Source organism: Mus caroli, chromosome 15 (genome assembly GCF_900094665.2).
Source record: "Mus caroli chromosome 15, CAROLI_EIJ_v1.1, whole genome shotgun sequence".
NCBI lineage: Eukaryota > Metazoa > Chordata > Mammalia > Rodentia > Muridae > Mus > Mus caroli.
In genome coordinates, this window is record NC_034584.1 from 33,512,331 (window position 1) to 33,538,676 (window position 26,346).

General features: G+C 44.4%; 1 protein-coding gene and 1 long non-coding RNA gene across 3 annotated transcripts in view; one reads left to right on the forward strand and one right to left on the reverse strand.

The window, feature by feature from the left end:
- The window catches only part of LOC110310127, a 19,226-nt gene extending 8,641 nt beyond the window's left edge, over positions 1 to 10,585 (reverse strand). The window contains exons 1-2 of the long non-coding RNA XR_002379805.1: positions 10,245 to 10,585; positions 7,901 to 7,905 (exon numbers count right to left, since the gene is read on the reverse strand). This is a non-coding gene — a long non-coding RNA (uncharacterized LOC110310127). The remainder of the gene's footprint in view (positions 1 to 7,900; positions 7,906 to 10,244) is intronic.
- A 2,048-nt stretch (positions 10,586 to 12,633) lies between these two features.
- Positions 12,634 to 26,346, forward strand: part of Atp6v1c1 (ATPase H+ transporting V1 subunit C1) — a 31,054-nt gene continuing 17,341 nt past the window's right edge. Inside the window, exons 1-3 of one of the 2 annotated variants that reach the window (XM_021183022.2) lie at positions 12,634 to 12,811; positions 23,583 to 23,746; positions 24,620 to 24,687. In XM_021183022.2, coding sequence (XP_021038681.1) covers positions 23,615 to 23,746; positions 24,620 to 24,687 — 200 coding nt within the window. In that variant the 5' untranslated portion in view covers positions 12,634 to 12,811; positions 23,583 to 23,614. The remainder of the gene's footprint in view (positions 12,812 to 23,582; positions 23,747 to 24,619; positions 24,688 to 26,346) is intronic. The other variant, XM_021183023.2, reaches the window with a different exon arrangement.

The window sequence follows — 26,346 nt, forward strand, 5'->3', positions numbered from 1 at the left end:
GGGAGAGGGAGAGGGAGAGGGAGAGGGGAAGGGGAGGAGAGAGACAGGGAGGGGGGAGGAGAGGGAGAGGGATCTGGAAGAGTCCAGAGGAAAGAAAGAAGCAGACTGCACATGGACAGCAGACTGCATATGCCAAGAGCTATCTGTGATGGGAGAAAGAATAACAGAGCAAGGGAGAGCTTTACAAAGAGAGCAAGCAGTATTCAGAGGAGGGAAGCCTGGAGAGATGAGAAGCCAGCATGTTAGCATGGAGCTCTGAGATGTATAACAGGTATTTGTGCTATTGATGTTGTAGGTGTCCACCAGAGAAGATTGCTCAGACATGGGTTTAAGCCACCAGAAAGTCTTTATTAGCCAGCCATTGACTACATTGAGTGTTCCAGATCCCTATATACCACTGAGCCTTTCTCAGGGTGAGCTCTTTAAAAAATTATTATTTATTATTTTACGTATATGAGTACACTCTTGCTATCTTCACTTCAGAAACACCAAGAGAGGGCATCTGATCCCATTACAGATGGTTGTGAGCCACTATGTGGTTGCTGGGACTTGAACTCAGGACCTCTGGAAAGGCAGTTGTTGCTCTTAACTGTTGAACCCCTCAGGGTGAGTTTTTAAGGACACAAAACACATTCTGGGTTGACACACTTCAGTTAACAAGAAGAGTTAGCCAGAAGCAGAACTATAGAAGTTAAAAAAAAAAAAAAAAAAAAAAAAAAAAACAAGGTTAGTACATCTAGAGCCTTTCCCAGAACTGTGTGTTTGGTGGATTAGGTCTTTGTCTTCATTTTTGATAGGTGGTGCTATTTACGTGCTGAGAACTTTGGCCTGAATGGCACCTCCATCATGGAGTCAGTTTTGCTAAGATCTGGGGCCTAGTAGGGTCTGTGGCCCTGTTGCTCTGAGGCCCTGGAGACCACATGTGCTTGGATATGCCACCACATGTAGCCATATGTTTCTTTCACCGGAGGTAAAGGAAATGATTCCTTTTGGAAGGGAGGAACCAGTTTCACAAGCTCCTGAGGAGTGCTGGCATTGCTCTAACTGCCAGATGCCGTAGAGTCTAGCTTGAGCTCATTTCTGGATATTTGGGCAGCCTGAGGACTAACACTTCTGCTTTAGAACAAATCCAAGTCTGTTTGGCATATGTAAGAATTTACCTGAAAGAGAAAAAAGGAAAGAGAAGAAAAAGGCAGGGGACCACTACCAAGATCTATCAGAGGGACAAGCAACACCCCACTTTCAGGCTACCCCTAGGTGCCTTTTCTTTGTTTGTGGCTGGCTGTCACTGTTACCTAAGATGACCTTTGACCCTGTGAGCCTTCCTGCTTTAGGTTCCTAAGTGTTGAGATTACATATGTGCCATCTCCAAGTCTAGTGATGTGTTTATAACCAGCATTGCAGCTGATTTCAGGGTGAAGCTTAAGGAGGGATCTTGGCTAGGGAGGTTGGGTGTTAGCTTACAACCACTCCTGCCTTGTCATCCCATCACCCCTGCCTCGTCACCCCATCACCCCTGCCTTGTCACCCCATCACCCCTTCCTAGTTCCTCATTTTTCATTAAACAAAAAGGGAGGAATGCTAGCTTACAAGCTATTCCACTAGACTCCTCTCAGGGACCTAGCAATGGCTTATGTCATCATCTGTGGGGGCCACCAGATGCACCAGGTATGGGCTTTGTATAAAAGGAACACCCCCCCCCCCCCCCCACCATCACTCCAGCAAAGCACACTCTGTCTCTGTTGCACGTGTTCCTGGTAGTCTCTCTCTCTTCCCCATTTCTGTCTTTATCTGCCCCCTACTTCTTTACCTTCACAGCTCTGCTTCTGTCTGTCTCTCTGTCTGTCTGCCTCTACCTTCTCCAGATCCTCATTCCTCTCCTTTCCCCAATAAATACCTTTTATACTAGAGCTGTTGAGTGGCATTTACCAAGGTGTGCACTACTCAGGGACATACCTTGGCATGGGCCTGCCAGGGACCCTGATAGGTTATTTTTCCACCACTGCCAATGAGCCAATTAAAACCAGATTAGATTATATTAAGGCAAGTTTATGCCTCTCTCGGGCTGGTGAGTTCACTGGCCCCAAGAACTGAGGCCAGGAAAATCACCATGGGGAAAGGGGTGGGGGTCAGGGACCTGCACACAGAGAGGGAAGTGGGGTTGGGGGAGCAAAAATGTCTGGATTATTTGGGGAAGAGCCTCTGGGGAAAGGGCAGCCCAGCATCTGGGCTGGAAAGTTCAGGGTTGAGGGCAGGATATACCAGGTAGTGACTGAGAGATGCTGGGAGAATCTGGAGGCCAGGTCTGCTTTGATATGTAAACTATACACCTCAATTCCTAGTCCTGGGTCTGAAATCAAACAACCTCCTGACCACATTATATCTCATAATATAACATTAGGGGTAGAGGAACATGCATGCTCATGTGTACCTGGCTTCCCTAGACAGGGGAGAGGAACATGCATGCTAATGTGTACCTGGCTTCCCTAGACAGGACCCTTTCAGGTTACCATCCAGGGCAGATGCACCTCCCATAGTCAGCATTTCAGGTCCTGTCCTTCAGGTAATATGGGACCCCATGTTTTTCAAAACTCCATATTTGGGGCTTTCCATGAACTACATGAATCTTTTAAAATGGGTTCTGAAGGACTGGTATTGGTCCAGGACCTCCAAGACCAAATTCTCAGCACAAAGATGTATTTGCCCCAGAGGGACAGGAATAAGAGACAAAGCAGGAGATGGGGCAAGGGAGAAGAGGAAGGGAAGGGGGAGGGGTGGTGGGGGAGGGGTGGTGGGGGGAGGGGTGGAGGGGGCAGGTATTGGGGACCGCCTCTGGATAGAGAGGAGACAGATATGGCACATAGGAAAACTGCGGTTCATAAAGGTACAAGGGGAGCCCCGTGTTAGGATGTGGTGTTTAATTTTAATTGGGCATGCTAACTAGGTGAGTCAAAGGGGGCTCTTGATTGCTGGACTTCAGTACTTCAGAGCCTCTGCTGGACCCTGGTAGTCAGCCTCTGGAGAAGAAATTGGCCAAATAGGGAATAGACCTTGGTGGCTGGCTTCAGGAATGCAATCTGTGTTTAGCAAGGCAGAGGGAAAGGGAGAGGGAGAGGCTCCTGCCAGAGCTGTTTGCCACACTAGAGTCCCTTACGTTCTAAACAGCTCCTGTTATAAGTTATATTTATTAACTAATATTTATTATGCTAATCACAGTGTTCTAACCTGGTGTAATTGAATGTAGAGGTTTTGGGTTTTTTTTTTTTTCTTATTTGTTCTGTTTGGTTTTTGGATGCTTTCCCACTGCACAGTTCAAAGTGAGATTTAAATTGATTAGATTGATTTTTCCAGTACCGGAGTTGTATGAAAAGATGTCACAGGTTTAGTGTGAAACCCACATACTTGACATTCCTAGGTAATAACTCTCTCTTAAATTGCTTTTGTTTTCCAGAAGCAGGAACTCTGTGCTGTAAAGGGGGTGTGTGGGCTGCCTGGGGGCATCCCTTTGGTCTTGTTGGTTTTTCAGGCAGGGTCTTACGCTGGCTCTGGACCCTTGCTTCAGCTTCAGGAATGACAGTTGCACACAGCGTTCTCCCTTCCTTCCTTTCTATTTTAAAAAGAGGAACTGTTTATTTGCTTCCCCAGCTTCGGAGTGAAGCCTGACATCTGTTATCTCTACAGAGACTGAGCCTGGGAGACGAGCACCTGCCCACTAAGACTGAGCTTTCTTTTAAGCACTCCCCCCACGCCCAGTCCCCTTATCACCTTGGGAAGGACTTGTTGGGTCCCATTGCTCTCTGAGTTCTGCATTTGGAGTCCAGGACAGGGAAGTGAAGGAAACTGTCAGAGGCACACATCATGGAGATGTAAAGAACAAGTCTTTCTAGGGGAATGCCAGGGCCAAGAAGTGGGAGTGGGTGGGTAGGGGAGTGGGGTGAGAGGGTATGGGAAACTTCTGGGATAGCACTGGAAATGTAAATGAAGAAAATACCTAAGAAAGAAAGAAAGAAAGAAAGAAAGAAAGAAAGAAAGAAAGAAAGAAAGAAAGAAAGAAAGAAAGAAAGGAAGGAAGAACGAACAAGTCTTTCATCAGGCCATAGGACTCATTTGGAACAAACCTTTGTATTTGCCAGAAGGCTCAGAAAGTCAAGCCAAGAGATTCAGGGAGGACCTGGTTGGGTCTCCAAACTACTTCCTCACTGTTATTCTCTTGCAGATGCTCAAGATGTGGCAAATCTTGACAGACAACGAATTGTTATTGTGACATTTTAATGGCACGAGTCCTGGCATTTCAGTCAATTTTCATTGGGCATTTCCACCGACTTCAAGGTACACCCTATGTGTATATCAGCTTATTGACTTAGCATAGTAGCTCAATGAGGTGGGATTTACTATCCACATTTAAGGGATGGTACAGTGGCTCACACGGAGTCAGCACCTAACCACAGTAGCTATTGGTTTTAATCGGCCCAACTGACATGACAGGATAATTTTAGACTTTGACTTGAGCCTTGAAAAATAAGTTCTGTTTCAGTCTCTGCGTGTAGGAAGAAGCTAATATAAACCCAAAGGATAAAACTCTTAAGACTTGTATGTGTGACTGGAAGATATCTGGCGTCTCTGAAGTCTTTGTCTACTGACTTAGAGTCGAGATTTAGGCTGGCATTGAACTCGCAGAGATCTGCCTGCCCCTGCCTCCTGTGTAGATTAAAGACATGGTTTGGTCTCTTAATTTAGGGTTTCTGTCACTGTTAGAAAACAAGAAGACCAACATCAGCTTGGGAAGGCTTACGCTTCTACATCATGGTTCATCATGATAGAAAGTCAGGGCAGGAACTCAAGGCAGGAAACTGAATCAGGAGCTGAAGCAAAGGCTGTGTAAGTAAGAGTGTTGCTTCCTGGCTTGCTCCTCATGGCTTGCTCAGCATGCTTCTTACATAGCTCAGGATCACCTGCCCAGATCTCCCACCCCCACCCTCGCCTTCCCCACTTCCACAGTGGGCTGAGCTGTTTGCTAAATATTATTCAGGGTTTTTTTTTTTTTTATCTGATCTTAAATCATTTAGTTCCCCAAACCTTTATATTTATAACAAGCCTTAAAGCACTAGAGCTGGGCAGGTATCAACTCTCTGTGTTGCCTTGTCTACTTCCCTGCCACTAACCCTGAGATATCACTGGTCATGTTCTGCCTGATCTGTTCCTACTCCAGCTGGCTAGCCCTTATGGGCATGCGCTCATGATCCACCGACCTCATGGTGACTTCTTCTTTCTTTTTCTTTCTCCTTTCCTCCCTTCTCCTGGTCCTCACTTCAGACCCCAAGTCTGGTAGCCAAAGCCCCGCCTACCTCTCTTGTACCCAGCTACAGGCTGTAGGCATCTTTATTAACCAATCACAGATAACTTGGAGGACAAGGTTCATACAACAAAAGCTGGCATACATGAGTATCTGCTGATCTTGGGCAACCAGATCTTGAGGTACAGAATTTATCATCTGATACAAGCAGCATCTGACTGACCCACTCTACAGCCCTCCCACATCCATCATTACCAAGAACATGTCTACAGCCATTTTCTTGATTGAGTGATCCTCTTCTCAAATGACTCCAGCTTGTATCAGACTGACATAAAACTAACTAATCCACTAGATGACTCAAATCATATCCTAGAGGTCTTCTTACCTGTCAGCATTGCTACAATGGCGATTACATTTCAACATGAGCTTGGGAGGAGATGTCAGGCCATAGTTTTACTGTATGTGCTGTCTAGGTACTGGGCTGAGTATCTCCGCAAATCACCTTGTTTATGTTTGAGGATAAACAAGCTGTGGTCACATCATTTTTTAAAGCTCCTCTATTTTGGTTAAATAATTACAATTCTCAAAACCAGAGTAACTTAGTTCCCAGAACTAAAATTACTTGTTTTCCTGGATTTCTTGTTTTCCTTCTCTGCTCTATCAGCTCCCCAGCATTGGTCCTCAGCAATGGCTGGTCATCAGAGATGTTCATGTTCCACCTGATACTCTTCATCCCACCCCCACCTTATGTCTCTAGATAATCTAAGCAATTGCCAACTAGGATCCAAAAAAGGGAGAAGTTGTGATTCCTGTCCCTCTTTCCCTCTTCTGTCCTTTAAGTACTGACAGCAGACATCGCATCACTAGCTACCAAAATGTGACACTTTCCCTCTGTCACAAGTTGAATATTCTCTCAGATGCGCATGTGCTACATCTACTTATAAAAGGCCAGTTCCACCTCTCCTGATCTCTTCTTCCCTCCACCATTGCCCAGAGGCAGCCTCTGTATACCCCCTTCCCAATAAACCTTCAAACTGAGATCTGTTGCATGGTGTGACTTTATGGTGACAGTTCCTTAGATCATAACACTTGCACTAGAATTTTGATATTCATTCATGGGTGACAGATGATACAGAGGAAATTAGGATACACTCGAGTTTTTTTTTTTTTTATCTCATTAATAGAAGACTGTAAAATTAACTCGAAAGAGATTAGGCCCAGTGTGTGCTTGTGAGACCTCAAACTCCACCCTCAGTGAAACACTTCCGTCAACAAGGCCACACCTAGTAACTAAGCATTCAACTCTATGAACTTATGGTGGGCATTGTTACTCAAACCACCACAACAGGCAACCTGAAGCTTCAGCAGCCACCTGGAGGAAGAGGATGGAGAAGAGAAGAAAGCCATGCACTTTAAGCTGTCATGGAGACAAGTATCCAAACAAGTTTACAAGAACAAGATGCTTGAAGGCCAGAAAGCCATCTTTAGGTGTCTAGCTGAAACCCAGATAAAAGCCTTCTAGAAGGACTGCTTAAAGTGCATGGCTTCATGGTAATACTTCTGCATGCTAAATGACAACCATTCCAGCATCTGAAGAGATGCCAGTTCCAACTGGGTGTGGTGGCACACACCCTTAGTCACTATGGCAGAGACAGGCAGATTTCTGAATTTGAGGCCAGCCTGGTCTACAGTGTGAGTTCCAGGACATCCAAAGAAATCAGGACTCAAACAAACAGACAGACAGACAGACAGACAAACAAACAAGGACTGTGACAAGGACTGGAAAGGGGTGAGAAGACCCTAGTACTAGGAAGATAAACACAGAACAAGTGCCACAAGTTCAAGACCAGCCAGAGCTAGCTATAGTGAGTTCTGGGTATGCCTATGTTGTAATATGACTTCCTGCCTCAAACAAATAAACAACAATTACAAAAAGCAAAACAAAAAAGATAATAGTTCTATGTATAGAACACTTACTTCTTAAAACATTTGTGAGTCAACAAACTAAAAACCTGGCAATTTATCTTTTGATGTTGCAAAGACTTGTTTGTTTGTTTGTTTTATGTGCTGAGGGTTGAATCATCCAGGACCCGTGAAGATGCTCTGCTACAGAGCTATCTATATCCAGAGTCAGACATTTGTTTCACCTTTTATTATATATTTAATCAGTATCTCACTAAGTTGCCTAGGTTGGCCTTGAACTTTCTCTGTAGCCTTGGCAGGTCTTGAAATCCTATTCTTCCTGCCTTAGCCTTTATAGTAGCTCCATTACTAAGCCCAGCATTTTCCTTTTTTTTTTTTTTTTTTGCTTTTTTTTTGTTTGTTTGTTTTGTTTTTGTTTTTTGAGACAGAGTCGCATAGCAGCCGAGGCTGGCTTAAAACTTGTGATCCTTCTGCCTCAGCCTCTCAAGTGCTACAAAAGGCAAGTGTCAGGGTACCTAGGTGTGACATTTCATTCATCTATCTATCTACCTATGTAATTATTTGTTATTTAGGTTTTAGGTTTTTTTTCTGATAGGGCCTCGATATATAGTTAGGGCTACTCTCAAACTCACAGCAATCCTCCTGCCTCAGTCTCCTAGTGCTGGGGTTACAGGTATGAGCCACCTTGCCTAGCTGATATAAGTAAGAGCTAAAATTAAAAGTTTTTAAAATTTATATTTACTTACTTGCTTTGTGCATGTGTACTCTCATCATGCACGCATATGTGCAGCGGAGATCAGAGGAAGACTTGAGGGAGTCAGTTTTCTCCTTGCACCATGGGATCCGGGCAGTTAAAAGTGGGTTATTAAGCTTGGTGGCAAGTACTTTTACCCTGTTATCCGTTTTGCCCACCACACCCCCTTTTAAGACAGTGTTCACTGTGTATCTTCACCTGGTCTAGGAACTTGCTGTGTAGACCAGGCTGACCTAGAACTCGCAGAGATCTGACCATCTCTGTCTGTCTCCCAAAAGCTAGGATTAGAAGCATGCACCACTATGCCCTGCTCCCCTCACCCTTTATTTGTTAGGAAATTAAGCCAGATGTGTGGTGGTGTATTCCTGCAATCATAGCATTCAGGAGGCTGAGAGGTTGCAAGTTCTAGGTTACTGTGGGCAACAGAGTCAACTTGGCTACACCCTAAGACTTTGTCTCACCAGCAAAACAAAAACTTTAAGAAAAAGCCGGGCGTGCTGGGCGTGGTGGTGCATGCCTTTAATCCCAGCACTCTGGAGGCAGAGGCAGGCAGATTTCTGAGTTCGAGGCCAGCCTGGTCTACAAAGTGAGTTCCAGGACAGCCAGGGCTATTCAGAGAAACCCTGTCTTGAAAAACAAAACAAAACAAAACAAAACAAAACAAAACAAAACAAAACAAAACAAAACACCAACCCAAAAAACATCAACTTTAAGAAAAACAACATCGACAACAAACTCCCTGAAGTCTCTGAGGCTCAGGGCTCACTGTGTCTCAAATGCCTGAGCAGGGAATGAGCCCACGTAGCTAGCTCACCACACTGTGGCTCAGAGCCACCATCTGTCTGCCTGTCTGGCCAGGTGCCTCTGGAACTTGGTTACTGCCTTTTTAAGATTCAATCTTTTCTTTGTATTTCAATTCTTTTTATGAAAGTCACTGTGACATTACGACCAGCGTTTTTTGAGGAGACAAATGAAGCCAGGTGCTTAGTTAACTGCGTTATTCACATTATCTTACAGAATCTGCTGTATAAGCCATTGGGATTTATAGATGGCTAAATTGAGCCCCATAAACATTAGCAAGTAGCAGAGCCAGGCCTACCTGACTCATTGTATTAGTCCGTGGCCCTTCCCAGCCCCTGTAAGAAAGGAAAAGCAGCTCTCCTCCCCTTAGTGAGCCTAGGTTCACTGTGTTCAGGCCTTGATAATCAGGGGACCCTAATATCCCTTCCCACCAAGAACCAGCTATGCCAATAATGTTTTGACAGGCCTTTGCTTCCATAATTTATATTAACTACACTGTCTACTTGTCCAACTTGACCCCAATCAACTTGAGGAAGAAATGGCTTATTTCATCTTACAGCTACAGTCCATCATGGAAGAAAGCAAAGCCAAGAATTCAAGTAAGAACTTGGTGGCAGGAACTGAAGCACAGATCATGGAGGAACTCTGTGTGCTGGCTTGCTCTTTACAGCTTGCTCAGTTTGCTTTCTTATACCATCCGGAACTACCTACCTACAGGTGGCACTGACCACAGTGGCTAAGCCCTCCCACAGCAATCATTAATCAAGACAATACCTCACAAACAAGTCCCAGGAGACCAGAAGAGGGCACTGAAACCCCTGAAACTGGAAGAGGCTGTGAGCTGCCTGTAGGTGCTGCGAACTGAACTCTAGTCCCCTGCGAGAGCAAAACATCCTCTTAAACACTGAGCCATCTTGTTTTTGAAGGCAGTTGTTTTTAAAGAAAGCCTCCTTCAGCAATACTCTTCTTGGGTTTTCTCTTTTTCACTGTACTTATGAAGTGATCAGTAGCAGCTCAGGACACCCCGCAACCAAGTTCTTAGCACAAAGATGAGTTATTTGTGCTAAGACAAAGCAGGTAATAAGAGACAAAGGCAGGAGATAGCAGATGAGGGAGAAGGGAAAGGGATATTTGTCCCAGAGGATGGGGGCACAAAAGACTTCCTCTGGATAGAGAGGAGATAGATGTGGCCCATAGGAAAATGGCAGTTTATAAAGGCACAAAGGAAAACCCCATGTTAGGGTGAGATGTTTAATTTTAATTGGGCATGCTAACTAGGTGAGTCAAAGGGGGCTTTTGATTGCTGGACTTCAGTACTTCAGAACCTCTGCTGGACCTTGGTAGTCAGCCTCTGGAGAAGAAATTGGCCAAATAGGGAATAGACCGTAGTGGCTGGCTTCAAGAATGTAATCTAATAGATTTTAGCAAGGCAGAGGGAATTAGGGATAAGGGCAAGGTCTGTCAGAGTCACACTTGCCTTGGTCGCCATGGTCAGGCTGGCCAGAGTTCCTTCAGTTTGTATTTCTGTAAATGAGGTATCAATGGAATGTCTGATTTCTCTCCATCTACCTTATCTGTTGCTTTAAGTGTGTTCAAGATCCTTCAATCAAACTGCTTATTTCATAAATTTCTTCTTCCTGATTCAAAGCTAAGTTCAGCAAGCAGTAACCATTCTACAGGCTGGATGTTATACTGTCATGAAATCCCTTGCAAAATAACTTAGTCCATCACTTTGACCTGAACCTTAAAATTTGAAACTTAAGATTTCAGGACAGAGCTAGAATGCAGCCAAGTTCTTTTCCAGAATCGGAAACAAAGGACTTCTAGTCTGATTCCAAGTTAAATCATTGTTTCCTTTGAAAACCTAGTGAGTTCAGACTTCCTTTATTCCTGTGGGCATTCTGGTCTTCGGGATCCCACTCACTATGGCTCACTAAACTGCCCATAAAGCATTCCAGAGCTGCTCTAGGCCACAGTGCCAAACTGTCACACACAGATCCTGCAAACCAATTTCAAAGACCTAAGAAACAGGTTTATTAGACTGAAGAACCCGTTCCTTGCTAACAATTTTGTGTATTGCCTTTTGTTGTTGTTGTTGCTACAAAATAATCGACAAAAACAAGGAAGGAAGCTGTGGTTTGGTGAACGAGACACCCTACACAGCCTTAGGAATTTGAATACTTGGTCCCTGTTTGGTGGGACTGTTTGAGGAAATTTAGGGGCTGTGGCCTTGCTGGAGGAAGTATGTCACTGTAAGGGGCAAAGACTCACACCGTTTTTCCTTTGCTTTCTGCTTCCTGCTCGTGGTTTGATTTGTGAGCTCTCAGCTATTCTGATTGCTATGTCTGTCTACTGCCACACTTCCCTGCTGCGATGGTAATGGACTGGAATATGTTTTATCACAGCAATAGGAAAGCAATGGATACAGAAGGGTTTCTTTTGGCTCACAGTTCAGCAAGGTGGTGAGAGTAATTGTTGCTCTGAAGGCAGGAGTCTGAGAGCCCTGGTTACATTGTATTGGTAGTCAGGAAGCAGAGAGCTATGAATGTTGATGCTTAGCTTTCTCCTTTAAAAAAGATTATTTATTTGACAGTTTTATTACATTTATTTATTTGTGGGTACTACAGCTTGCATGTGGAGATGGGAGGCTATCTTGCAGAATCCACTATGTGGGTTCTGGGGATACAACTCAGGCCACCAGGCTTGGTGGCTAGTGCCCCATTACCTGTGAACCTTCTCTCTCTAGATCCTAGTTATCATTTTTAAAAGATTTATTTTATTTGTATTTATGTGTATGAGTGTTTTGTCTTTCTGGGAGTGCATATGATTACAGGTTCTGCAGGAGGCCAGATGAAGCCATTGGATCTCCTGGAGGTAGCTGGAGTCACAAGGCACTCCAGGTGGGTGCTAGTAAGGAATTCGGATCCTCTGTGAGAGCAGTATGTGTTCTTAACCTCAGAGCCATCTCTCTAAGCCTTGAAAAAAACATTCTGTGTTGGCTCCTATCATTCAAGATGCTGCTGCCCATATTCGAGGTGAATGTCCTACATTAAACCTGGCTGGAAACTCCCTCCCAGAGGCTTGTCTCCTAGCAGTTCTAAAGCCAGTCAGGTTGACAATGAAAATCTATTATTCCACTTCCTAGTTAAGAACAGCCAGGAGTGCCCATTCATTGTGCAAACAGAACCATAACCTCTGGAGCTTCACTTTGCTAAGCTGTAAATCTAAAAACGATTAAAATAGACAAGTCCCCAATCCTCCATGCAACCTAAAATGCTGAGATATGCACCACCTAACTTCTCAACCAATGAGATGTGCACGGTTTGAGAGAGTAGGTCGACATCTATTTTTCTGGAATCCAAGGCTGATTGGTTTTTCCCTGTCCATAAACCTTTCTTGACTTCCTGTATCCATTTTGGTACCCCTAAACCAGACAGTTTGGAGTTTCTGGCAAGGGGGTCACTCCACTAGCTAATTCTAAAAAACGGACTAACAATGTTTGGTGCTGAGTAACTAAACCTAACACTTTATCACTTTATAGAACGAAGTGATACCAGATTGGATGAAAAATATGAAACTACTGAAGTGGATTATTAGAAAAAATTTCCCCGAAACCTGGACTGTCAGAACTTGCAGTGCAGGAGCTTGGGGGAGTCTGAATGGCTGAAACCTGTGGGTAATTTTAGGGTGGGCGGGAACGGTTCTGGTGGTTGGCCAGCCACCGCAGGTGCACCTGGAGGAGCGGCAAGCTCCGCCCCCACCCGGAAGCCGGCTCTGCGCGCTCTCTCAGCCCCGCCTACCCCGGAGGCCTGGCCGCGTCGTGATTGCGCGCAGTGGTGCGCGCGCGTAGGCGGAGCGGCGTGCGCCGCGGTCAGCTGACTGCTCCGGCTGGCACGTGACTTGCTCTGGGCGCAGGGGTCGAGGAAGCCGAGAGGCCGGAGCTTAGGTCCGGGAGGGATGGAGCGCTGAGCGGTTAACGTCTACCAGGCTTCCTGCCTCCGCACCTGCCGCCGCCGCCGCCTCCTGAGACACCTTCCCGGGTCAGTGATCGATAGCCCTGCGGGGAGCTGACGCTGCAGTGGCCGCCGGGGAAGGATGGGGGCGGCGCGGGGGCCTAGACTGTGGCGTCGGACCTGCAACCGGTCTGGGTGCGGGCTCTCCGCATCTCAGGGCCTAGGGTTGGTGTCTATGGAAGAAGAAGGAGGGGGAAGGGGCCCAGACGGGGAACTCAGTGACAGAAGGGAGACCTGTTGTACATTCGGGTCCTTCTTGGGTGGGAGTCCCAGCGAGTCCTGGTCACTTGTGAGAAGGTGGACAGTGACAGAATGCCTCAGGTGAGGCTCAGGGTTGGTGTGTGTGTGCAGTCACCACTGGGTGTTTACGCCTGTATGTGAATAGAGAGGATTACAGTTTTTAGGACGGAAAAGGTGCCCACTGCAGGCAGGGGGCGGTCAGAGAGGACACAGGGGTCATTGTAGGCAGTGGATGGAACAGGAATACAGGCAGCTAAAAACATTTCACTAGATTGGGGTTGGGGGAGGTTAAGCAAAATCCCCGAAAAGGAACTGGTGGACAGAGTCTCTTATAAGGCAGATTGAATCACCCATGAGGCATAAGAGGGAAGCTAGTGTTCTTTTCAGAGGAAAAATGTTATCAGGGGGAAAATTGTCTGCTCTGTACTTAGTGGTGCCCCGGGAATGAAATGGTCGGGTGTGAATAGCCCAGCCCTAAAAGTTCACATTGATGGTGGGAAGATAAGTCACAGGGGAAAGATGAGGTTGTATAGAACTGGTAAAAACAGGAGGAGGAGAAAAGTATCCTGGAGGAAAGAAAACTTGAGTTTGGGTCTTGGCAAGTCGGTGGGATTGGAGGAAACAGAGAACTTTTTACTCAGTGAAAGCCTCGTTATTGGAGGACCTGATGAGAGAAGAAGACATGTTTTAGGGGTGCCGAAGGCCAGGCTTTTGTAGTAGGCTGCATTGTGGAAAAGTGGGAAATAGTTTTGAAGTCTGATGATACTTGTTCATATAGTGCATGCTCTATGGCTGATACTAGGGGAGCGCTAAGGTTTAGGAAGCAGAGAGGGACTCTGCAGTCAGAGCTTCCAGACAGATACAGGGGAGATAGGTTTTAATAGTCGTGCACTTGGCGTGTGATAGAGCACTAACCTTTAGTCCTAGCACTTCGGAGGCAGAGCCAACCAAAGCTAAATAAATAGTGAGACCACGTGTCAATATATATATACACACACACACACACACACACATATATACATATATACATATATACATAAATATATGTATATATACATATATACATAAATATATGTATATATATATATACATATATATATACATATACATATATACATATATGTGTGTGTGTAAAATCTACTCCGAAGGAATAATGGAGCAGTACAGAGATGTTTCCCAGGAATATGACTTCTGTGGAAGATTCAGAGAAGGCTTTGCTGAGGATAGGACTGCGAAGAGGTTGGAGTGAAAAGGACATTCCAGGTTGAGGGGACAGAGTTTGTCAAGGCCTTGAAATGAGAGGAGGAACGCACAGAACTTGCAGAGAACCAGGAATGAGAAAGGTGTGGTGGTGGGAGGTGGACAGACAGGCCTGCACATGGGGAGAGCTGGAGTCAGACTGTTCAGGGCTTTCCTGTTAGACGCAAAGAGAATCCAGTGAAGATCATAGGTGCTGGAGGCAGACTGTGGCCCTGCAAGTCCCCCACAGTTTGAGCAGCCCTGGCAGATAGAGTGAGTTGCAGGCCAGCCAGAGCTGCATTGCTTTTCTGTGAGAGTGCTTTGGGCTTCTGTGTGCTGTCGAGCTGGAGGAGATAAGGAGCCATAAGGTGAGCTAAAGTGCTCAAGGTGATAATCACAGTTAAGTCTGGCAACAAGGGAGTCTCATTGTGCTGAAGTCAGAGCCTCGGGTTTTCTGCTCAAAACTACAGGATCCTTTTGTCTTTTGGTTACTTTGCAGGTACCAGAGCGGATCTCAAGAAATAGTGCTCTGCATCCTGAATGCTGAGAGCAAGGGGGCTACTCTTAGTCTGCATTTAAACAGGGCAGGATTTACACACCCAACACACACACATATTTTTAATTTTTTTTATTTTAATATTTGGAGACAGGGTCCCTGGCTATCCTCGAACTCATTATATAGACCAGGATGATCTTGAACTCACAGAGATACACCTGCTTCCTGAGTGCTGGGATTAAAGACTTTGTGCGTGTGTATTTCTTTTTTTACTTTTTTTTTTTGAGACAGGGTTTCTTTATGTAGACGAGGTTGTCCTCCAATCCAGAAAGCAGCCTGCCTCAGCTTCTGAGTGCTGGCATGTGTGTGTTTATACATTTTTTTTATGTTTATACATTTTTTTATTTTTTTGAGACAGGGTTTCTCTGTTTAGCCCTGGCTGTTCTAGAACTCATTCTGTAGACCAGGCTGGCCTACACCACTCAGCATGTTTATAAATCTTAGCCTTCTCATTTATATTAGTTGTTTTGTTTCGTTTTTCTTAAACCTAAAACTTAGGATTCTGTGATCATTGCCCTAACTTGTAGGATAATGTCCATTGGTCAAGAGCAAGATCAGCATGCCACAGTGAACTTTGGCAAAGGGACTCTGCAGGCCACCAGTCCCTTGGTGGGCAGTAAGCCTTACTTTTGACTTGTGCGTCCGCGGCTGACCTGGAACACTGTCGGCCTGAGCTGGGGCACAGTTCTGTAATCCCTCTCCCCCTTTGTACTTGATTTTGCTTGAAATAGCAGTAGTTTTGACTAAGTGTCTGCTATAGTTTGCCTTGTCCAGACTGTATTCGGTCTAAGGTTTTCACCATTTGGATGTAGAGCTGTTTCATTTTAGCTACAAATTAATTTGCATTTGATTTCCATTTCATCAACATTTTTTCCCTCTTGAGACAAGGTTTCTTTGTGTAACAGCCCTGGCTGGCCTCAAACTCTTCTAGAGTTCTGCCTGCCTCTGCCTCTGAGAGCTGGAACTAAAGGTATGTGCCACTACACACCCACTATTATCAGTGTTAAAGACAGCATTAGCATGGTGTTCTTGGAAAGAGTTTAGGCATTAAACCAAGGTGAGCCTTGAACTCCCGGATCCTTCTACCTGTGCTTCCTAAGTATCAATATTACAGCCGTGCATCACTGAACTCCTCTCTCATCTGTAAGCCAGCCAACGAAACAGCGTTCTCCAGTGGGAAATGCACTTGTTCGCACGCGCGCGCGCACACACACACGAGTTCACAGAATTGAGTCCAGTAGGCAGTGGAGGAGAGGTGCTTCTGTTATAGCAGGATAAGACATGCATCTGAAGTGAGGAACATGATGGGCGTTTGAAAATACAATGTTGGGTGAACATTTTATAGATAGAGGTTGATGCCATTTGTGATGCACACCTTTAATCTCAGTACTTGTGAGGCAAAGGCATGAGAATCTCTGAGTTCAGTGTCAGTCAGGGAGAGGTGGGTATTTCCTAAGCGATTAAAGCAGACTGAATAAAGAGACTATTTATAGTTGGCACATTAACTTTTTAAAATAAATTATTTTTATTTTGTGTGTGAGTGTTTTGTGTGCATGTATGTTATATATACCACTTGTGCCTGGTACTTTTGGAAGCCAGAACAGGGCATTGGATCCCCTGGATCTGGATGGTGGTTGTGAGCTGAGAGGAGAGTTGGGAACTGAACCTGGTTCCTCTGCAAGAGCAGCAAATGCTCTTAACTGTTGAGCTGTCTCCGGCCCCTGGCCTATGAACTTCACCATTGAGGTTGTACCAGTTTGGGGCTTCTGAACTATAATGCTAACATTATTTTAGACAAAATTCTCCCATGTTTAGACACGTCCGCCCACCACGTTCTGATTAGTACTTGAAATAGTCCTGTGCGTTTCTCACGGAGACAGATAAGCATGCACTGTTATTACATACTTTGGCAAATATTCAACATTGAAGATACAGAAAATAAGGGTAATACTTTTGTGAATTCAGTTTTTCTTTTATGGTTTTTACTATTAACTGGAGAAACACATTTTAATATTTTTAACTGTATGAGAACTTAAATAGATGGATGGAAATCAGTCTCAGTAAGTATAGTTACTAGCTATGACTTTGGACAGATATCTTCACTAACTGTTCTCTGCTCTAAAGGAGCAGTGAAGCATCTGCTCTAGAGGAATTTATCACCAAATTGCTTAACATATTGAAGTGCTTTTCATTACTCATGATTCAGTATGTGTTGTCCTTGAAGCAGTTTTTATTTTAAGGGAGGCGATGTGAAGAATTGAATCAGAGTCTTGTGTGTAGCTAGACAGGAGTGTATTCTATATGTTAGCCATGTCCCTAGCCCTGATTTTAGACCTTTAAAACTTGAATTTCAGACTTGAACATAGTAAATCTGAGAGATCATTATAAATTATAAATGATTATATAAATGACCAGCCCCAAAGAAAAGGGAAGTCCTGAGAGCTAGGCTCGGGTTCTTGAGGTATGGGTTGTGTGGAGGTCAGCAGACAACTTTGAGCATTGATTTCTTCTTCCTGTGGTTTCTACTGCACGTGTACACCAGGGCGGATGACTTGTAAGCTTCTGGGTGAGTCTTCTGTCATTGCCTCTCATCTTGTACTGGGATTACACTGTGTGCCACCGAGGCTGCCCTTTTTACTCAGGTTCTGGGGATAGAACTTGGATCCCCAGGCTGAACAGCTAGGGCTCTTACCCATCACCTTGGCCCTGTTGTTTTTGTTTTATAAGCTAGGGTTTCACACTGGCCCAGGTTGGCCTCATGCTCCCTATAAAGTCCAAGCTAGCCCCAAACTCTTTCAGTCTCCTAGATGCTGAGATTCTAAAGGTGAGTCACCTTCCCAGGTTGAGAGAGCTCTAGTTAATGGCTTTCAATGATAGACAGATTGCACTTGTTGGCCACTGTGTCAATTCAAGTATAATAGCTTTAGCAGAAATTACTAGGTACTTTCCAACATGGTATTTTGTATAGTGACTTTCTTTTATTCTTTTTGAAAAATCCTCATGTAACCTAGGCTGGTCTCAACTGGAATCAAGGATGACCTTGAACTTTGGATCCTCCTGTCCCTACTTCCTAGGTGCTAGGAATACTGGTGTGTGCTACCACACATGACATAGGAGGTGTTGGGGATAGAACCCAGGGCTTCAGGCTTGCCAGACAAGTACTCTGCCAACACAGCTACTTTCTTCGTCTCCAAAGAATGGGTTTTGAGTACATTCCAAGGGGACAGCGGGCTGGGGTAGTAACTGAAATTTGCACTGCTGGTCCTAACATGCCTTGGATTCTTCTACTCGTTGATAGGTGTCTGCAAAACTCTCTGTTTACAAATCTATTCCTTGACAACAGGGATGACAAGATATCTGTTTATAAACAAAACTGATTAGAGATTGCCTTCTTTCATATCTAAATGTGCTGAAGACACTTAGGTAGTCTTTAAGTAAATATTGTTTCACTTAAAAATTTGAAAAAGTTAAGATGTACTTATTGATAATACATAGTTTGTCAGTTCTAGATCTCATATATATCTTGGAAATATTGAAAGGTAAGCTCTCCTTTAGTTGCTAGAAACAATTAAACAAGCCAGGAACAAGTTTCCCCTCCTCCAGTTGTGACTAAGAGGCTTCTGCTGTGAAGGGTAGCATTTTTACATGCAGAGAGGAAACACTTCTTTGTGTAGGGTAAATGGTATTGTAAGGGTAGGTGTGACAACTCTGTCTCATCTTGATCCCTCTGTAAAGGTAGAGTGCTGTTTGGAGGGCTGTTGTGCTGTTACCTCAACCTGCCATTTCCTACGCCTGTTGGAATAAACTGCTTTAGTATGCTTGGCTGTCCTTGGTGTCAAAAGGACTTCTTTCAGCATCTTCCCTCTTCCCTGTCTCCTTGTCACTACACATATGCCCTGTGCACTTTAAACCATCCAGTGTTAACTGTCAGTGTTAACTGTGCAGTGGGTGGGCTGTGTAAGTTGTTGTTCTGCTTTAGGGAATAATGATAAAGGAAGAGTCCATATCTAGACATGGATATCACTGGTACATATGTCCTCACAATATTTTTTGACTTTTAAAAACCGTTTGTGTGTGTGTGTGTATGTGTGTGTATGTATGTATGTATGCATGTGTCACAGTGCTTTTGTGAAGATCATCATATGACTTGCAGGTGTGTGTGTGGTCAATGCCCTCCATCATGGAGTTCCTGTAGAGTGTGGGTGTGGGTGTGTGGTCAGTGCTCTCATCATGGAGTTCTTGTGTATTGGGGTTCGGGTCATCAGGCTTGGTGGCAAATACCCTTACCCACTGAGCCATCTCACTGGCTCTCCTCCAGATAGGAGGCCTTGGATGTGGAAGACTGACTGTAATTTGAAGGACCAAAAAGGAAGTCATTTTGCATCTAGACCATCTTCCACCCTTAATTCATATGGAATTGCACTTACTGTTAGGGATGAGTGCATTTCAGAGAAACTGTACTGCCAGCCAGCTAGCCAGCCTTCCTTCTTGCTTTTATCCGTCCTTCCTTTTGAGACAAAGTCTTACTGTGTTCAAGCTGACCTGGAAGTCACCATTGTCATACAGGATAGCTCCAACCTTGCTGCATCGGCTTTCCAAGTGCTGGGGTTATAGGTGTATGCCACCACAGCTGGACTACAGTGTTGTTTCTTGAAAGCATGAAAATCAGTGTAGGGTACATCCTGTTTTCTGTGGTTGCCCTCTTTGAGTTTGCCTGCGAGCTGATCTGATCTGCCTGGGCTAGTACCCCACCTTTTGTGGTGCCATGTAAGTTACTACACTGTTGTTTTTTTCTTTATATTTATATCAGTATAGTAGGAGAATAATTCTAGACTTCAAATTACCCTAGGTAAGAGATGTAGTAATTAAGCAATCCTGGAGCTTTGGACCCATGCTTTCCCTCTTTGTATTTGGGCTTCGTGCCCTTGTGCTGCTAATATATCGTGCTGAGATTGTTTTCCTGTCCTGGTCTCTGCGTGGGCCTTCCTCTCATCTCTCTCTTTACCTACTTACACCCTTCCACCTTCTCATAGAAATCTGTGGCCATCATTCAAGTTCCTTGATGACAGGGACTACATTTCATTCGTTTTGCTCCCCAAACACAAGCATAGCTCCAGGGATTTGAGGGGAATAAGATCCTAAATGGAAAACAATTGCTAATTAAATAGTAAGGGACTAGACATAACATATGTGTCTGCCTTAATATAGTTAACATGTTTACTTGGGTTCAGTGCCTGTGGATTGAGAGAGATGTGGTTGGGCATATGTTGATTGATTTGGTGGATAGATGGACTTAGTTGAGGAAATGGCTTGGGTGGTTTTTATAGGCAGAGTTTGTGCAAAATGAATTGAACCAAAAAGCACAATAGGGAAGAGAACGAAGGACAAACTGGAGGTTAAGGTGGAAAAGGAGGATCGAGGAAGTTTGTGAGGGTAAAGCAGGAAAAATGGAACCAAGGACTGAGGGTAGATTCAAATTCCATTCCTAGGGGGAACCAGAACTTGGTGCATATGTGTAATGAGTTACTCAGCCTTCTGTTACCTGGCGAGGAAACAGTGTGGGCATTAAGCCATCTGTTGCTTGATAAATTCACTATCCCCCCACATCCACCCCCACACTCACTCAAGACAAGAACTTACTGTGTTGCCCAAGCTGGCCTGAATTCTCGAAGATGTGTTGCACTGTAGCCAGTGGATCTTGCTGACATAAGGCTAGATGAAAGTTTCTCTAGTTAAAATTGACAGGTAAAGTCCACAGAGAAGCATGAGCAGCCTTTGTAGGGCTCTTGATGGTGGGTGGAGCAAAGAATGAGTAGACAGCTGTACCTGAGTAGTTGCCAGGACAATAGCTTCCCTTTCTGCCCTCTCCTTCCTGCTTCCCCGCGGTCTTTTTCTGAATCCAGACCTGGGATTTAGAACAAAGCACAGCATTGTCTTTAAAAAAAAAAAAAGTCTGGGCTTGGTGTCACAAGCCTTTAATTTCAGCAATTAGGAAGCAGAGGCAAGCTGGTCTCTGAGTTTGAGGTTAGTTTAGTCTACATAACAAACTCCAGGCCAGCCAGGGCTATATAGTAAGATCCTATCTCAAACTTTTTTTTTAAAAAATTGTATCACGTGTGCGTGCACATGCTAGTATGTGCATGCATGTGCATGAACATGTGTGGAAGTCAGAGAACAGCTTGTAGGAAACATCCCTCCTAAAGGGTGTAGCTTGGTCATGAAGCTTGGTGTTGTGTTCATTCCTTCACCCACTGAGCTGTCTGTTCAGCCCTCCCACCATCTCAGAAGGAGTATACAGTGCAGTAATCAATAATGTAGCACGACGAATTAGAAATCTGATCAGTGATTTTACTGGAAAGAATCATAATGAGCAGGTAAAGGAAAAAATGTAAGAGATAGAACTTAAAGCTGGAAAGTGTATGTGAAGTATAATGTTATCAGATGGGAAGAATGGCAGACCACACAGCCAACCAAGTCAGGGCTAGAGCAGTGGCTCTTCTTACAGGGAACTCCTGGATTCACTTCCCAACACCAACATGGAGTTCACACAGTCATTCATTCATAACTCTATAAAGTTCAAGGCATCCACAGTCCTGTTCTGACATCTGAGAGCACTGATGTGTGTGTGTGTGTGTGTGTGTGTGTGTGTGTGTGTGTGTGTGAGAGAGAGAGAGAGAGAGAGAGAGAGAGAGAGAGAGAGAGAGATTGATTGATTGATTGATTGATTGATTAGGGGGGTGTGCATGCACACACGCAAACCCTTTTGGGGTGGGTAAAAGGCATGAGCTAGGCATAGTACAGATGTTCTTAATTTTAGTTTTGGTGGTAGCTCAACAAGTCTATACCTGGCTCAGGAACTGATTGAAGTCTTAAGATGGGTGTGTTTCACTGTGTAGATTATATTTCAAGAGTAGGAAAGGGAAAGTAGATGACTAGTTATAATTCAGTTTATTTGTTAGTTCATTTAATCCTCAGGGTTATTCATTCAGCAGTATTCAACAGTACTTGAAGATGTTAAGTGGGTGAAGGCAAGTCCTAGCTGCAGAAACTTCATGACCCTGGAAGCCAGGTGCAGCAGTGCACCCCTGTAATGGGGCTGGAAGGAGATGGAGATCACCCCAGAGAACACAGCGCAACAGAAACCAGAAACTCTGCCTTGCCTAATAAACTAGGAGGGAAGCAACTCCCAAGATGAGTTCTCTGACCTCCACACATGTGCAGTGGTGCTAGCGCATGCGTGCACGCACACACACACACACACACACACACACACACACACACACACACACACACACACCAGCATTCTTTCCTAGCACAGCATAGGAAAGAGTCCTTTAGAGAGCGTGGCCTTTGGTGTCCCATGTTAGACTTGATCCCAGTTGTGTGTTGTGCCCTTAGGTAAATAACTAAGCTGTGAGTGTTTATTTTATAGGGTTATTGTGAGAATGGAACATGACAGTGTGCAGCCCTGTGTGTGCAGCACAGTGGCCTTTCTTCTCCTTAAAAGGGCTCTAGTTAAAAGCAAGACTTAGAGAGCTTTCTATGACTTTCCCAGATACTGCTCCAGTGTGTATAGGATGATTTGTGACATTATTTCCTTTTATGATGATAAAAACTCAGTCGAGTATAGAGGCAGGTATTTATAGCTGAGAAAATAGGGTCTTCTCTCCTGTTTCTGGGAGTCTTTTGGACATATGTGGGCCGAGAAAGGTATTTAGAATGGTGGAACAGGCATCTGCTGGCCCACCGTGTTAGAGAGAGGCTAAAGGCTAAGCTCAGCAGATGTGACACTGCTGTCAGGAAGAATAAGGACAGTTGTGTTCCTTACCTGCCCTTTGGAGAGACAGCAAGTAGAAAATACACCCACAAGTACACTTCACCAAATCTGCTGGTATAAACATGTAATAAAACATCCACTTCCCCAAAACTGTGGTCACCTAGGGAATCAGTATTATTAAAGGTGTTTTAGACTTGGGACAGGTCTGTAATCCTATCTACTTGGGATGCCAAAGCAGGAAGATTAAAAGTTCAAGGCCTGCCTGGGCTATAGGAGAGTGCAAGGCCAACTTAGTTTAGTGAGGCCCTGTCTGAGGAACACTGGGAAAGGATTCAGTCATAGGAGTGCTTGAGGTCCTGCTTTAATCTCCATTCTGGTCCACAAACAAAGCAACCAGAGGCTTAAAGATACAGGCAGATTCTCTGATAAAAGCTGATGATTGTATAGTCAAGACGGTCTCCTGATTAGTATCTGGGGTGATGGGAAAATAGCCTAGGCTGAATAGCCAAGATAGCAGTGAGGAGGCCAACCACCGTTGGGGCTGCTGGTGTCTCAGTGCATCAAGCCTGCTGTCGTAGCTGGGAAGAATTGTTTTCTTCATGCTGCTGAAAGCAAAAAGGAGAAGCCAAGTTTGATGACATCATGTTCCTGTAATTGCAGCCATTTGGAGACCCAGAGTGGGAAGATAGCTTGAGCCCAAAAGTTTGAGGCCAGCTTGGACAGAATAATCAGACCCTAGATAAAGACAGGGGAAGGAGAGAGGGGTCAGGGTCCTAATATCTGCTTCAAGTGCATTTTCTAAGTGGCCTAACTTTTTCTCACAAGGTCTCACCCCTACACCTGTTTTATAGTCTCCCAGTAGTCTCACTGCCTGGGGATCAAACCTTTGGACACTAGGGTTTCTGGGGGCATTTTAGATCCTAAGTGTTTGTTGTAGGGTTGTACTGTAGGACATTAAATGTTACTGCTCTGTTTTAACATTACAGCTTCTCCCTTGCTTGCCATAGAGGTAACAAACATGACTGAGTTCTGGCTCATCTCTGCTCCTGGGGAGAAAACCTGTCAGCAAACATGGGAGAAACTACATGCAGCGACCACCAAGAACAATAATCTTGCCGTCTCTTCCAAGTTCAACATTCCTGACCTAAAGGTGAGGTCACAGGTGACTTCACTGTACAGAGGACTGTGAGTCTGTCAGAGGAGCCCCGTAAGGGTTCTCTCCGTTTTGGCAGAACCGAGGTTTTTGTTCCTTGAGAGGAAAAGTCAGTCTTTTCCAGCTGTTGAGTTAATGCCAGTGGATCTGAGTCTTTGAATGTCACAGGGACACCATTGTAGTCGCATCTTGTTTCGAGTCTTCTGTTTTCATAAATTATAGGCAAGCCTAGATATTGGATCACAAAGTGGGATTTTCAGAAGAGAAAAATCTAGTATATATATTTTAAATATCACAGTAATATGTCTGTTGTTAAGTTTATATTCTGTTACCACAATACCTACTTAGGCATTATTTAATCCAGTTAATGTATTTAACATTCATTGAAGACCAGTAATCAACCTGCCAGTGATAGACATTCATAGACCCATCGTAGGGCCCTTATAAAGCAGAGCTTCACATTGCCACTGTTCCTGGGCTTGTTGAAGCACAGATCTGTTCATTACGTGCCAGATTTTCATGTTCTAAATGGTGCTTTCCGACTCAGAATTAACTCATACATTCAAATGACTTAAATGTTCAACAAACTTTTTGTGCTATACTTTATGAAATAAGTGGAGAATAAAAGATTTGTAGACCCTTCAGATAAAGATACACCATCTATTTAAAAAAAAAAAGTAAAGGGATGTGGAGCTGGGTGGGGTGGTGCAGGCTGTAATCCCAGCACTGAAGAGACAGAGGAGGAATGGGAGCCCCAGGTTCATCTGGATCACACAGTAAGAGCAGTGTCAGAGCTAAGCAGACGATCCCTCTTCAGTCAAAAGGATGGACGTGACAAAAGCTGAGTACTAAGCTGAGTTTCCCTTGTAGGTTGGCACGTTGGATGTCTTGGTTGGCTTGTCGGATGAACTGGCTAAACTGGATGCATTTGTAGAAGGGTAATGTATCTGCATGTGTGGGTGGAGCAGAGAGACTCAGTTGTCAGTACCAGGCTATCTAGAGAGTCTCTCCAGACACTGTTCTAGTCCATGTGTATGCTACACGAGCTAAAGGATTTTGGGAGATGACTATTTTTCTCTGTATATCAATATTTTATGTGTATGTGTATGGATGTGTGCACATGTGCACCTATGTGTTCAAGCATGTTCATGCACGTGTGTGTGCCGCTGCACATGGATGTCAGGCGCATTCTACCTTGGGTTTTTTTGTTTGCTTTTTTCCTTGATACAAGGTCTCTCATTGGAATCCCTAGGGCTTGCAGGTTCAGTTGGGCCATTGACCAGGAAACCTTTGGGATCCTCCTGTCTGTTTCCCCAACCCTGGGTTTGCAAACATACCTGTTATTATCACTTATCCACTACATATCATGCCTTATTAATCCATCAACTGGAGAACATTTAGTTTATTCTCTTTTTGGCTTATGTACTGTTTGTGAGCTGCATTTCTGTCTGTTTTCCTTGAATGTGTGTGTGCCTGGGAGTGGAGTCATTGGGTTTCTTGGTTCTTTATGAAGAACTGTTTTGACGGTGGCTGTACCGGTTCATATTTGCATTATTAGATTTTATTATTTTTGTTTTTTGAGACAGGGTTTTACACTGTTGCCCATGTTGCCTTGGAACTCACAGTGTAGCTCAGGCTGGCCCAGCACTTAGAGTGCTTCTGCTTCTGTCTTCCCAGTGCTGGGACAAGTGTGACCAGTGCTGAATCAGTTTAATTTTGCTGCATTTGTGCTAGGACCTACCATGAACTGATTTTACTGTAGCCCTCCTGGTGGGTACAAAGCAGTATCTCATTGTTTCTTTGTTGTTTTTGATTGTTTTGTTTTGGAGACAGAGGCATACTTTGTAGCCCTGGCTGGCCAAGAGCTCTCTCTGTAGGCCAATCTGCCTGCCTTTGCCTTCCAGGTGCTGAGACTAAAGCCCTGTCCTGACTGGCCACATTCTGATTTTCATTCACATTACTCTAACTAATGATGTATGGCTTATTCTATTTATTTATTTGCAAGGACTTATTTTTATTTATGTATATATGTGTTGTCAGTGTGTGTATATGCAGTATGAGTACAGATACCAGTGGAGACCAGAAAAGGGCTTTAGATCCCCTGAAACTGGAGTTGAAGTTGGTGGTGAGCCACCTGAACTTGAGTTCTCTAGAAGTATGTTTTTTTTCATAGCTCCTCGGCCATCTATCTCTGGAGGCCCTCCCCTGACCTTTTATTTATTTATTTTCTTGAGACAGTTCATCATGATCCTACTGCCTCAGCCTTTGGAGTGCTGGGATTACAGTTGTACACTACCATGCTCATTTTGAGAAATTATTTTAACGTAAGAGCCTGCAGTAAGAAAGTAGTCCCAATATTGTATTGGTTTTCTAAAATATTGAAGACAAGAAAAGATGGCCTGTTGTAGGCAACAGTTGTGTGTACGGAAGAGGTGAATGACTGGAGGCCATGGTTGTGTGTAAGGAAGAGGTGAGTGACTGGAGGCCATGGTTGTGTGTAGGGAAGAGGTGAGTGACTGGAGGCCATGGTTGTGTGTGTAGAAGAGGTGAGTGACTGGAGGCATGGTTGTGTGTAGAAGAGGTGAGTGACTGGAGGC